Consider the following 14,472-nt stretch of genomic DNA (forward strand, 5'->3'; position numbering starts at 1 on the left):
TTATTTATAAATAAAAAATAAAAAATATATTTTTCAAATTAATGCTCACAACATTCTAATTTAATATTTAAAATATAAAAGATATTCCTATTTATAAGTGAGTGAAGAGAATTTTACTTATTTAAAAATTATTGTTGATAAAAAAATTGAATTCAATTCCACAAACATATTAAAATCATTCTAAATTATAAAATTAAATTTTAAATTAAAAATAAATTCTTTTTTCAAATAGATTAGAATTCTTTATTCTTATTAAAAAACTTTCCAAAAATTACTCTTGTTTCTATGTTTGAGTAGGTCGAAAATTACCATTATTGTTATTGATTAGCTTTTAACACGTTAATCAGTGGTACACAACTACACATACTTGTGGGTAGCTTCAATTGGTAAAGTTTCTCTTTTTCACCGTTGATATTTTATAGCAAGCAGTGGGGATTCTCGGTAACTCAACATTGGATTGGAATGTGTGGATTCAGCTGGATTTGATTCAGCAAGGAGTTATTGTTGTCACTAATTCTTTTATCTAGGGTCAATATGTAATTATGTATTTTCTCCGTATCCAGGAAGACTTTGGAATATTATTTATTCGTTTAGCACCTTATTTATTTTAGGAGAATTTTATTGTACCCTCTCTAAAAAGACATTGTTGTTGATGGTATCAAATACAAATTTTAAAGGATGGTAGATTCGAATTTTCATAAGATTAAAGATATTGTTGTCAATGAGGTAGAGATTAAGTCGAATTCAATTATAGATAATACGATTTGCAAGATGAGGTGACAATTATGCACAAAAATTTAATCACTTTTATGAGACAAAAGTTTTGCGGATAGTAAACTTTGAGGATATTATCAACATACAAAAGAGGATAGAAGAGACACAGTAGATGTATTCTGAGGTTGGGAAGGAATGGCGCCTATGTAGCAGAGATTCTCGGTACCTCGATAACACAAATGTTGCCACATGTAACGAACTGAATACGTACTTGCACCTTGTCATGGGTTTGTGAGTTCATCATAAAGAGATTTTTTTTGGCGGTGACAGCCACCACCACCACCATAAACGGACGGTACTAAACTAAATTTAAATAATTACAAAAGAAAAAAAAAAGTAGAAATATACCTAATTATTATGATTAACATTCAACTTAATTATAATTATAAATACTATACACGGGGATGGACCCACGCTTTAATATAGAGGGGCATTTGCCCCCACAAATTTTTTTAAAAAAATTAATACTTATATATATATATACCACTTATTATATTTTATTTGTCTCAAAATAAAATATAAATAGTTCTTTTGTATTTTATATTAAAAAATATTTTGTTAAATTTAACACATAATAATAATTATATTGTTAAATTTGATTTAGTATAAAAAATAAATAAATAAACTAAAAAAATAGTGATAATTAATTTTATTATATTAGTTAATTAATTAATAATTAAATTAAAACTTAATTTTCTAATTAAATATAACTTAAATTATTAGTGATTTTTTAAAAATTGTTTAAGATAAAAAAAAACATATTATCTATATATTAATATATTATAATTATTTTGGTTAAAAATTTATTTATATTATAAAGACTATAATAAATAAATTTGACAATTAAATATAACATAATAAAAAATAAAATAATTATTTAAGTCATGTTAAAAATAAAAAGAAAGTAATTATAAATATTTTTTGTTATTTTAAATATTATATTGTGTGTATGAAATTATATTTTTATTATTTTAAATATTATAATAATGATTGTGTGTATATTTTTAGTTCTTATATGTACATATAGTTCTAATTTTAAATTTTGAATATATCTAAACTAATTTAAATGGCTCAAGTGATCGCTTAGTAGTCCGCTTAAGTAAGTATTGAGAGTTTGAATTTCGTCTCGTATGTATAGCAACTCATTGCCGGTCAATTGTAAATTCTTAAATGAAACTCAAAGTCATGACGGATTAGTCCTTAACTTGTTGGGTATCGTGGAAGAAAAAAATATCTATACCTAATTTTTTTTATATTTTTACCCGATTACTAAATTTTTCTAGGTTCGTCAATGACTATATATATCACAAAAGATAATTTACTCTTTATTTTAAAGCTAACATAGTGACATTCACCTTTAGTATTGTTTGTCTTCATATTTTAATGGCACATTATTGTTCTTATACTTACTATTTATTCCAATATAATATGTCATAGTTTTGAATTACACTTAATTATTATTGAATTTCCTAACTATTATAGTATAATTGAGTTCCATTTTCGTGAACTGTGTTCACTTCCGCCGATTGCTACTTAGAACTTAGTATATCATTCTTTGTAGAATCCAACCAAGTTTTGAAAATTTTGTCGTTGATGACTCCGTCCGTAATCAGAGGGGAGTTGCTTTTAAGGGTGGGACTGTAATACTAATTATTACTAGCTGCACTTTAAAGTTTGTGTCCCTCCTTAATAAACGCTTAGTTAACTTTGGGAAGCTTGACCCATTTAATTTTTGTGAAGCAATCAGAAGTTTACAGCACACGCCCCATTGTTTGTTTAATTGTTAGGTTGGAATATTTGACCGTGAAATGATGATAGGAGGTGTTTGTTTTGTGCCACAGGCAGAGATTGCTTCTGGCCTTTTCTTTACCCCCACTCCTCACTTCTCACTCAAAACTCTAGACATGTGACCCTAGACCACACCACACGTCAAATAATGCACAAATTGTCCTATATGCAATGAATATGAAAGTAAAAGCCAAATTCACACAAGAACAGAAATCTTTAATGTATGTAAAACATGTTTTATGTTTCTAATCTCTAATATTTGTTAAAGAATTTTTATGCATTTGGGTCCTTTCATTTGAATCTGTCCAACGTTTGGTTTCGAATTCAAATTTCCAAGTACTTCACATTTAAGGTTCATTAAACGTTAAATTGGATTTCAGTACAATTGAAAATTACTCCATGTTTTATATGGATCCAACGTCATATTACTCCGCCCTAACGTTACATTAATTTTAATTTGAATTACAGATTGTAAGATAACATCTAACAAAAAGTAACACTCCGCATTTTCCTGTAGACTAAAATTTACACTCCCTTGAATCCAGTCTTCATAACTCGAAAAGGCAACGTTATTTAATTGGATTTAGCTAAACAATGTTAACTGATAAGGTTTATATTAGTAAAAAGTATTTTTATTTTGATAGATACATTATAAAATTTAGTTTAGTAGTTTAACTTACTACTTCAAGGCAGCCATTAGTTATGTATAGTAACAGATGGAGCTGCAAATCTTACATTGTTAAATTAAAATCATCTGCAACGAAGAATAATTTTGAATCAATCTATACCGCAATAAAATCAGGTATCATTCATAGCAAAATATATAATATATAATATATTAATTAATAGAATACACAAAATAATCAAATAAATGGTGAATACTCAGTAACACAACCTATAACACACCAAAAAAAAAAAAAGGAAACGACAGTACACGAATCAAAAAAGCAAGATCCATGAAACTAGATCTACAATAGTAGAGCAGCAGAGAAGACAACAACGGCAGCAGAAGAAACGACGGTGAATCTGTTCAAAACGGCAGCGCTTTGAGCCGGTCCTGGTGCTCCGGAAGGTGAAGTAGAAATGGAGGAGGGAGAGACGGCACCCTCGGAAGAGAGTGGAGAACCTCCGGCGGAGGGTGAAACGGCTGGAGAGGGAGAAAGAGCGTGAGATGAGTGATGCTTAGCTTTCTTGTGAGGAGTAGCCACCGGCGAGGTAGCCGGAGTTTGAGCCATTGTGGTGCTCAACAACAACGCAGCCACCACCATGAAAACAAAGAGAGAGCGAAGAGCCATTGTAGAGAGAGAGAGAGAGTGAATGCGCTGCGAGTTGGTTTTGTTAAGAGTGAGAGAGAAGAAAAGGCCGTGTGTTGCAGGTTGTGTGCAAAAGAAGAAAGGAGTGGGGATGGTATTTATAGAAGGTTGGGGTGTGGTAAGCGCGTGCAGAAGTGGCGCGTGGGAGAAGTGCTGAATAGGGAAAAGTGAGAAGAGATGGTGAGAGGTGAGACTAAGCTGGAACAGCTGTATCAGAAGAAGCTGTACCGTTGGATGCCTAGGGTTAAACTGCCAACGGTCGGAAACTGAATTAAATAGAGAAGTGTTAGGGGCTAGCACTTTTGTTGAATTCTGATCAACACTTAGTCATCAAAAAGAAATTAAATGATTCTATACTATTAAATGCAATCTCACACTATTAAAAACATTATTGATGATTAATTGATAGCTAAAAAACACAAAATCTGCTGGTCCCTAGACTTTTTCTTATTAATTTATTTGAATTACTCCATAAACATTATGCTTAATCTTCACTTAAAATTGATTATGCTTCTTTTTTTTAAATAATAATTGAAGGACTAATCCTTTTGTTTATTTAAGAAAATGAATGACAGCTATGAGTTTTAAAATTATTCCGTGTCTAAAAGGAGGTTGGAACTTTTCTAACTTTAACTACACTTTTTAGTTGATTAGAATAATAGTGTGAATGAGTATCATGTTCTATATTCTATTTCATTTCACTTTTTTTAAACATAAATATTATCGGTACCTAAAACATGAATATGATTGTTGATATTTGATAATTAATTATGGATTTAAAATGTTTTATAAATATTGGTAGTAAAATATTGGGTTAGTTGCGGCGGATTGAGCTGGTGCCAACACAAAAGAGGCGCATGTAACGGAGAAGGGGACAGTGAGGTGGAGAGAGCATCAGAGCACGTGGTTGGTGCCAGGTAAAGACTCTCTCTCTCTTCTCTCTCTTGTCTTGTAGTGCATACAATTATGCCTACTAGAACCCTCTAGTTTCTTCTTTATACAAATGTACACTCCCATACACTTGTAGTTAACCTGGAACTAGCCGTTGAATGCAGTCATAAATGAATCAAGACTTGTTTATTTTGTAGTCAGAAATTAATTCAGGGTTCTTAGACCTACACATGATTATGATTGAGTCAACTCAGATTCAATTGCACTCAGACTCCATCCCATTTTCTATCCATCTTGTCTTGTCTTTCTGAATTCAGCCCACACACAACACAATGATCGGTACTTATTGGTGGATTAGCAAGTGATTTGTTTTATACTTTTATTAGAGTTTCAATATCATTTTTTTTATATACAAACGGGGCTATAAAGCCCAAAGGATTACATCAATCACAACTTTCACGACGGATTAGTTCTTTCTTAATTTGTCAGACTAAAAAATACCGTACATAAAACAAATAAAATAATAATACCCTAAATTTTATACCAGAGATATCAACAAAATGAAAACCAAACTCCATATTAACACTCTTTTTGGTGAGGAAATCAGCTCTCCTATTTCCTTCATGAATCATGATACGTGTGACTAAACACTAATCTCCAATCTTTCCGTAACATGAGTAAGATTTTTCTAACTAACTGGTTGGGATGCTGTTTATTCTTCCCAGGGTCAGCTAGTAGAGAAAAGACAAATTTAAAAAGTGGATACTACAATAAAGATTTTATAATTATCTTCACGTGAAAATATATTTTTTAACCTTTGGATGATGGATTGTATGGTTAGATTTTGATATTTATAAAAGTGTTGTCTTTATTGAAAGTGTAACTAAATAAATAAGTCACACTTTTAAACAAAACATCTTTATGAAAAGATGTTTTTGCTATCTTCGTTTAAGTAGTTGCCAATTTGAAATCCATCTCTACCACCATTTTCCTTAGTAAGAGTTTCAATATCATTTATCAGAGATTTGATCAAGATTCTAGAATTCAAATATCAGCTTGTTTTATGGTATAGTTATGTTTGGATGTGATACATTTGGATCAACCAAAAACAAAAAGGCTAAACATGTTTGTTACCTTCATTCCTAATTTTAATATTGAAATGAAGAAAAAGGAATCTTACTTAAAATTGATATCGTTCAAAGGGATGTAGGATGTGATTCTCAAAACCAATAATAGCAGATGCATCATACATTGATTTCATATCAGATCATATCATAGAGTTCCTATTGTACAGATTATTTTACTTAACCACCACTCTAGCATGAGATCAAATCAAAAGATGTAATATGAATGAATAGCTTCCCTTGAATTTATATATAAATTAGCAATAAATGTCAATGTGGTTACTCATTTGTGAGCAGAGTGTAGAAATATAAATTCCTTCAGAAACAAAGGCAATATAATATTTTAATGTATAATGAAGCTCTCTATAAAAGGCATAGGCAATGCTCCCTAATATTATACACAGCACCAAGTTTCAGAGAAGGATCTTTTCTAGGCCTATATAAATCTTTTTGACCTTGCCCTGAGGAAAATTGGGCAAATGAATTTGAAATCAATCAATCACCACCAGAACCTTAGTTATTTCTCACTTTTTGGGATCCATTTACAGCATGCAGATTATTTTCCCCAAAACAAAGAATCCAGGTTTATAAGCTAGTAACAGCATTGGAATCATCTACACTGTTGGCTTCACCATTGACACTGCCATTACTGTTCAATTGGCTCTTAAACTCCAAGCCATACATGTGTCCCATTTTCACGCACTTGGTCTCTAAATACCTCTTATTCTCTGGTGTGATGAGAGTTACCAGTGGGATTCTCCCTGTAACTGTCAAACCATATCCTTTGAGTCCAACATACTTTGCTGGATTGTTTGTCATCAACTTCATAGAATGAACACCCAAGTCTCTCAATATCTGCAGGTAGTTTAAAATTCAAACTCATTTCAGTGAAACTTTCAATGATCATGAATATTCTAGCCAGAGTATTACAAATATATTACCTGCGCACCAATACCGTACTCCCTAGAGTCAACGGGCAATCCCAACTCCTCGTTGGCTTCAACCGTATCACGTCCATCGTCCTGTAGGTTGTAAGCACGAAGCTTATGTCCCAACCCGATACCCCTCCCTTCGTGTCCACGGAGGTATATCAGTACACCCCTGCCTGCAGCCTCGATCTGTTGCATTGCCAGTGCAAGTTGATTCCCACAATCGCATCTGGCAGACCCGAATATGTCTCCTGTCAGGCACTCCGAGTGTACCCTGACAAGAACATCTTGTCCATCACCAATGTCACCCTGTTAAAATAAGCAGCATTAAGAACCATAATGCTTAAAGTAGATAATGGCTAAGAAGTATAAACATCTCATTGTTCTGAAATTTTAAGCCTTCAAATCTCAAATTAATGTATACAACTATTTGAACTGTACTCTTGAAGGGGGGATTTTATGATATTTAAACTGCTACTTGTAGCCAATAATTTTCTAATTGCATTTGGAGAAATCACATTTAACCTAAACCACACGTAAATAAGCTGTGCTATACTCTAGGGTCTAGATGCAATATGTTATTATACATATTCACACTATCCAGAATGTTCATAAGCAATGCAATGTATATGTAGTGCATTATAAAACACAAACACAAGCACTCCTCACCTTAACCATTGCAATATGCTCAATCCCATCTAGGAGTGATCTATAACAGTAAGCTGTGAACGGTCCCCACATTGTAGGTATCCGGGCAGCAGCAGCATGAACAACGAGTTTATCTCTCTTTCTTCTATATCTGCCACAATTTCAGCATAACTCTTAGTCTTATAATATAAGCAAAAGATGTATGGAAGGCAAGGCAGCAGAAACCATGACAAAGGAAGTTAATTGAGGAACATATTTTGCCAGTTTTAGTTTCTAAAAATATTTAAACCACAATCTTTATAATTGACCGATGGTATCCTCAATGACAAAGTATGTACCATCCAAGTTATTTAAGAAAGCACAAGGGATTAAACTTATGATATCCACTATCTGCGATTGAAAGCAAAATCAACATAATATGAATAAACTTGTTTAAATATTCCATGAAATGTATAGCCACAAACCTTATCAAGTCAGCAATAGACACGATTTTCAAATTTTCACGCTCTGCAAACTCGCGAAGCTTTGGCAACCGAGCCATCGAACCGTCATCATCAACAACCTCACATAGAACTGCCACTGGATCCAAACCAGCAAGTACAGTAAGATCCACCGAAGCTTCTGTGTGTCCGGCTCTCTTCAAAACACCACCTTCCCTGTACTTTAGTGGGAAAATATGGCCTGGGCGGTTGAAGTCACCAGGTGTAGAATCCTTTGATGCAAGGGCCAATACGGTCGTTGCTCTATCTTGAGCTGATACCCCTGTGGAGGTACCATGTTTGGCATCCTACAAGTGGATAATGTTGAAATGTATTGAATTTCATGAATAAATGCCTAAACTAAACAGAAAAGTGAACTCCTGCATGCTATACTAATACAACAGAAGATAAATTTTCAATAATCTTTTAGATGAAATCATTTTTAAGTGTTAATCAATGTCCTGAAGAATACTAGACCTAAAAGCTATGCAGAATCCAAATAAAATGGAACTATTTATGTTTAGTTTCTAGTTGATGAAAACAAAGGAAAACCCAATGTAAAGATGCTTGTAAGAGTTAGTCCATACCACTGTCACAGTGAATGCTGTTCGGAGTTTCTCATCATTGTCTTTGCTGTTTACCATCAAAGGAAGTTCCAACCTTTCGAGATCTTCCTCCTTCATGCTCACACATACTATACCAGTTCCATGCTTCACAATAAAAGCCATGGCCTCTGGTGTTGCCAACTGCGCTGCCATTATCAAGTCCCCTTCATTTTCACGATCTTCGTCATCTACAACAACTACCATCTGCATCATAATCATCAATTAATTACAGTCACCTCCAATGTTCATATACCAAAAAGAATTGAATTGTTTTTCCTATAGAGAAAGAGTCTACCTTTCCCTGGCGAATATCTTCAATAGCCTCAGGGATGGAAGCAAAACCTTTGGTGGGTGCGTCCAAATCAAATTCATCATTCTCAATGCTAAATCCAATGCTCGATAGCGTGGTATCCGTGGGCAGGGATCCAAATGCTATTGCATCAGGTTGAACCTCAATTCCAACAGATTTATCTTTGTCTAAATTCTCAACAGCACTGCCATTTGGATAAGAAAGTAGGTCACCTCCTCCAGAGATCAATGTAGCTTTGATCTTGGTAACAGCATTTTCTGTTGACGAAAATTTAGAGCTCAGCCGGACAAAGGGAAAATCAGATCCCTGTCCATTCACAATTGCTGAATTCAGTCCATTGAACAATTTGAACTGTTTGATTGCCCTATAATCAATAGAAGGTCAAATTAATAATTATAACATCTAAACATAACACCAAATGAGAAAAAACCATAGTTAGAATTCAAAATTCATGTGGCACAATGAGCAGATAGCTATTCAGCTGAAACATCCAACTACATATTAACTTTTGCAGACAAGGTTTGGTGAGATATAGAGCCCAAAAGATTTTATTTTTCCGAACAGCTTGGTTTTTGTAAAGTGAAAACCCCACCACACGTTCTATGAAAGAGGGGGAAAAACGGTCAACAGAAAAAGATGATCTTGAGGATAAGAAAATACTGGGCGGCCAAAATGGTTTGGTGATAACTGATCCCAAGAAATGAAAAAAAAAATTAGAAATTAAAATAAAAAGCATGAAGAGTTGAGGTGAAGAAGAAATCTAATTAAGATATAGAATGATAAATTCATTAGAGATGTGGTTGTTTGAGAGGGGGAACTTACCTTGTGTGTGAGAGTGCCGGTGAAGAAGAAGAATAGGAGAGATTCAAAGAAGCCATTGACGATTGAGAATGGCGAAGATGGAAGGTTTGGTTTGAGCAAATAAAAGAATTGAAAATAAAAAAAAACCGGTGGGGTTGTTAATTGTTGTCGCGGTTGTTGTTTAATATATATATAATACAGAGAGTCAGAAGAGAGTTGTCAACTTGGAGATGAAGGACGCAACAACACTTCTTCTGAAACGAACCAACCTGGAAAACCTTAACTATATAATAAAGAGTTTAATTTTGATGTATGGAAAACGTTTTATACAGTTAATTTTGTAGATCATTCAGGCGATAATAAATATAAAAAATAGTTATTTTTAATGATGTGTAGTTATGTAATTGAATGTATGTATAAAATTATTTTATTTTGATATTATATTAAAATTAAATTTTATAATAAATGGGTAAACTATGGTTCTAGTTCAAATTTTTGGACTAAATTTTAATTTAATTTTTAACCTAATATTTTATTTTTGTGTTAAAACATTTTAAATAAATTTAATATTATTATATCGTTAAATTTGACAAAAATAATTAAATAAATTGAAAACATACCACCTTTAAATCTTTTTACAATATTTTTTTAATCTATCTTTTAATGTAAAATTTCAAGTTCTAGCAATTAATTATCAACCTTCTAAAATTATAAGAAAAATGTTTACATTATGATCATTAGTAGGTCAATTTTAGTTATAAATTAAAATCAAACATGGTTAGTTCTTAAATATATTAATTATTTGCGTTAAATTTAACTGTGAATACTGTTGAGTCCATCTTAAAATTTTTTAGAATTAAAATAAAATATTTAAAATATTTTAAAACTAAAACAGAACATTTAAAAAATTAATAATCAAATTAAAATTTAACTTAAATATTAAAAATTAAAATAATATTTTATTTTATAATATTTGATAATGATTCCAAGAACAAGTTACATATTTAGATAGTGAATGAGTTATAGTTCAAACTCTTCATATTTATTTAAAAGGTCGGGTTCGAATTTTTTTTATAAAAAAAGAATTACATATTTAAATAAATTAAAAACATCTAATTATAACATTTTCAAAATAGTGACATCTTGATCTTGATTCTATACTATTTAAGACAATCTAAATGGATCCCGCATTAACTCTTTTCCTTTCTTTTGATTTCTCTCTCTACTTTTATGACTGATTTTCATTTCCTCCCGCATTAACTCTCTCCACCAACTTTCTCTCTCTCAAATTTAATTAAGGTTTAAAACTTTTTAAAAGATTAATTAAGGTTTAAAAATATAATAACTCTTAAAAAATTTGATTTTGATGTATTTATTCATATAAAAATTTTCATACAATATTTTAATTATAATCATTCATTTAGATAATATTTTAAGTAATAATTTTAAAATTTATTAATTATTTTTAAAATTATATGATATAAAATTATATTTGACAATTTTATTTAAAAAATAAAAATAATAAAAAATTTTCCCATGTCCCATGATGCTAAAGGTGTGTTGATGAATAGATTTTTTTTTTAATTATTTAGTAAAGTGTAATTTTTTATTTTATATTTTTTAAATGGAACAAAGAAAAAATATGTAAAAAAAAATATTAAATGATGAAATTTCATACTTTACCAAATAATTGAGGAAAAAAAATTTGAGAGATTCACTCTGGAGAGAATTTTTTGTGTTTCTTAAAGTATCTTTTAGTCTATCAGATCATGGACTAATTTATCATAAATTTAAATTTTATTTAAAAATTTGTGGCTTGTTATATTGACCAATAAATTATTACATGTAATACTATACATCAAAATCTTTTTGTAAATAAAATTTAATTAAATTAAATAATAAGAGTTGAAATAATACTAATTATAACTGATTTTTATTATATTAAATTAATTTGATTAATAAAAAAACTTGAATATATAGCATTGTTATACATGCATAAGTATAAGATGAGATTTTAACTTTTAATACTTACTTATTAAATGGATTAGTAAACTATTTATTAAACTAATCCAAATTGATTAGACCGAGAGTTAATGAAGGATGAAATAAAAATCAACCATTAAAAAAGAGAGAGAAATCAAAAGAAAAAAAAATAAATATTTGTACATAAATAGTGGGGTTGTCAATTTTTTTTATTTATTTATGTGTAAATTGCTACATTTTTTAGTAATTTATATTGGCTTCTTTTTGTTTGCAAATCGTGCTTAGATTCACGGTTTATGAGTGTAGTCAATTTTTATCTCATGTAGCAATTTATACAAAATAAATATAGAATCAAAGTATAATAATTTTTAAAATATTGTAATTGAATAATTTTGCTTTCTAATTTTATTTAAATGTATAATTTGTCTTAAATCTAACATATGGATTTTATTAAAAAAAAAATATATACGATTGCCCTAAATCTAACATATGGATTTAATTAAAGAAACAAAATATAATACATGTACAATGTTTTCATACTAAAATAATAATTAAAGTATTTAAAATTTATGTTAAAGATTAGAAAAAATATATTAAATTATTTAGTAATTTATTTACCTTGCTCTTAACCACCATGTCTCTTTTATGAATTATTATAAAAATATTAAAATAACAAAGTTAAAATAAATAATGTTCATAATATAATTTATAATAAGCGAATATTTTTATGATGATATTTTTATAAAAGAAAATAATATTATAAATTATTAAATAATTTAATATGTTTAACTAAATATATTCAATTGAATTATCTAACTATTTACAATGTCATTTTCAGATGAAAATATTTTTACGAATTTATTGTTGTGTTTGATTAAAAGATTCTTAGAAAAGTAATTTATAATAAGCGAATATTTTTATGATGATATTTTTATAAAAAAAATAATATTATAAATTATTAAATAATTTAATATATTTAACTAAATATATTCAATTGAATTATCTAACTATTTACAATGTCATTTTCAAATGAAAATATTTTTACGAGTTTATTGTTGTGTTTGATTAAAAGATTCTTAGGAAAGTCATAAAAAAAAAGATTCTTAGGAAATGATTTAAGATATTATTACTTTTTTAAATAATTAAGAAGGTGAATATTGGAGAATATTTCTTGGTGGCAAATTTCTTCTGACTTCTGGTATGGGGCGAATTGAGTTGGTGCATGGTGGGGTGAGCAATTACGTTTAGGCAACGAAAACGCCAAGAATGTTCGTGGATGGAGAAATAAAGTGCACTTTGACTATGAATATTAATATTAATTATTAAAATAAAATAATATAGTGGCCGGTATTGATTAAGGGTTACATCCAATGAATGAGGATGGCGGCTAAATATTTCTTTTTTTTATAGTTTTATTCTTGTCTACAAAATTGTGGTTTTATTTTGACCATCACTTATTTGACTGTTATCCTCTCAGACCTCTCTAGTATTCATATTCATCAATCATTATCATCATAAACTCATTTTTCTTTTGCCTTGACTGCTCAAACTCATAAGGACGATGGGAAGCTTAGACATAAGCATGTCATGCTTGGAATTTATCCAAAAATGAAAAGTTGTTTAAAAAAATGACTTGCAAAAGTTAATTATTTTAGAATTATATGATTTTGCCAAATTGATCAAAAATATAAAATGTTATGCAATATAAATTTTTATTTCATAACTTTTTAATAATTTTATCACACAAAAGGAAACATTTTCATAAAATACAAACACAACAAAATATTTCATAACTACTTCTTAATAAAATGGAAGAAGGGACAAAAATACACTTGAAAGTTCATACGTTGGACAGTAATACACTTGAATCGTTTAATGAGTCACGCGTGTCCATTAATTATACACTTCGGCGGACAGAATCACCATTCCCGCCATCAGCGTGTGGCGTGGTTAGTGAGAGTGGACAGGTGACTCTATTTTATCCTTACTGGCACGTTAAGAGTTAGTGAGCTGACCAATTAGTGCCAACTCAGATAAAATGTTTTATTTTAATGTTTAATTAGGCAAAATTAACCCTGAAACGCTTCGTTATCTTTAATCGAATTATGAACTTTAAGATTTTGTTGGTGGTAACATAGTTTGCACCCTGAGACAATTAGACAGCCCTAGCAGAGAAGCAATGGCATTGCTCTGAAGTGGTGAGTCAGTTCATCATTGGAGGAGTACTCGAAGAAGTGAAGTCAACCCACACGACCACAGCGACGATCACGCACTGGAGGCAGGGACGATCTAAAGGTAACATCTTTTGAACTTCCCATTGTACCTATTATGATTGAACATGCTATTTGATGTTTGTTTAGTAACTAGTTTGTGGTTGTCCGAAAAAAGTTAGAGTTTTCTGGGTTTAGTTGTGGTTGTGAGGGTTTTGTTTTTCTTCGTAGATGTCAACTCACATCACACTTGTGTATCATCATGGGGGGAGGTTGGAGAGAAATTCTAAAAAAGTTACATACAACGGTGGTCAAATGTCCTTAATTCCTAGAGTCAATGTGGATACGCTGAACCTGTTTTTCATGGAGGGGTTGTTCAAGGATTTGGGTTATATTCAGTGGAAGGAATTTTACTGGGAAAAGCCTGATGCCAGAGGTGGTGTTGCTCTTAAGCTACTTAGGCTAGATAGGGATGTGATGAACATGTATGAGGATGCAATTAAAAATGATGATAGGGTGGCACATGTGTATTGGGAGCATATAGTAGACATTCCAACTGAGGTTGAGGTGGTTGACGTAGATGCGGAAGAGGTTCCTACCCCTGAAACAGCCAATGT

At 30.6% G+C, this 14,472-nt stretch overlaps 2 protein-coding genes across 2 annotated transcripts; both read right to left on the reverse strand.

Moving 5' to 3' along the window:
• Positions 1-3,374: 3,374 nt before the first annotated feature.
• Positions 3,375-3,942, reverse strand: AGP1 (arabinogalactan protein 1). Its single transcript, XM_021114033.2, has one exon. It carries the CDS (start codon positions 3,855-3,857, stop codon positions 3,531-3,533), a length of 327 nt encoding a protein of 108 aa, XP_020969692.1. The 5' UTR covers positions 3,858-3,942; the 3' UTR covers positions 3,375-3,530.
• A 2,171-nt stretch (positions 3,943-6,113) lies between these two features.
• On the reverse strand, positions 6,114-9,950 carry GCH (GTP cyclohydrolase II). The gene is made up of 7 exons (XM_016325412.3): positions 9,684-9,950; positions 8,847-9,225; positions 8,534-8,755; positions 7,932-8,254; positions 7,489-7,618; positions 6,832-7,128; positions 6,114-6,745 (listed from the first exon to the last, which is right to left on the reverse strand). Exons 1-7 carry the CDS (start codon positions 9,737-9,739, stop codon positions 6,476-6,478), a joined length of 1,677 nt encoding a protein of 558 aa, XP_016180898.1. The 5' UTR covers positions 9,740-9,950; the 3' UTR covers positions 6,114-6,475.
• Between the last annotated feature and the right edge of the window lie 4,522 nt (positions 9,951-14,472).

This window comes from Arachis ipaensis, chromosome B10 (assembly GCF_059453495.1).
Source record: "Arachis ipaensis isolate K30076 ecotype BB chromosome B10, ASM5945349v1, whole genome shotgun sequence".
Taxonomy (NCBI): Eukaryota; Viridiplantae; Streptophyta; class Magnoliopsida; order Fabales; family Fabaceae; genus Arachis; species Arachis ipaensis.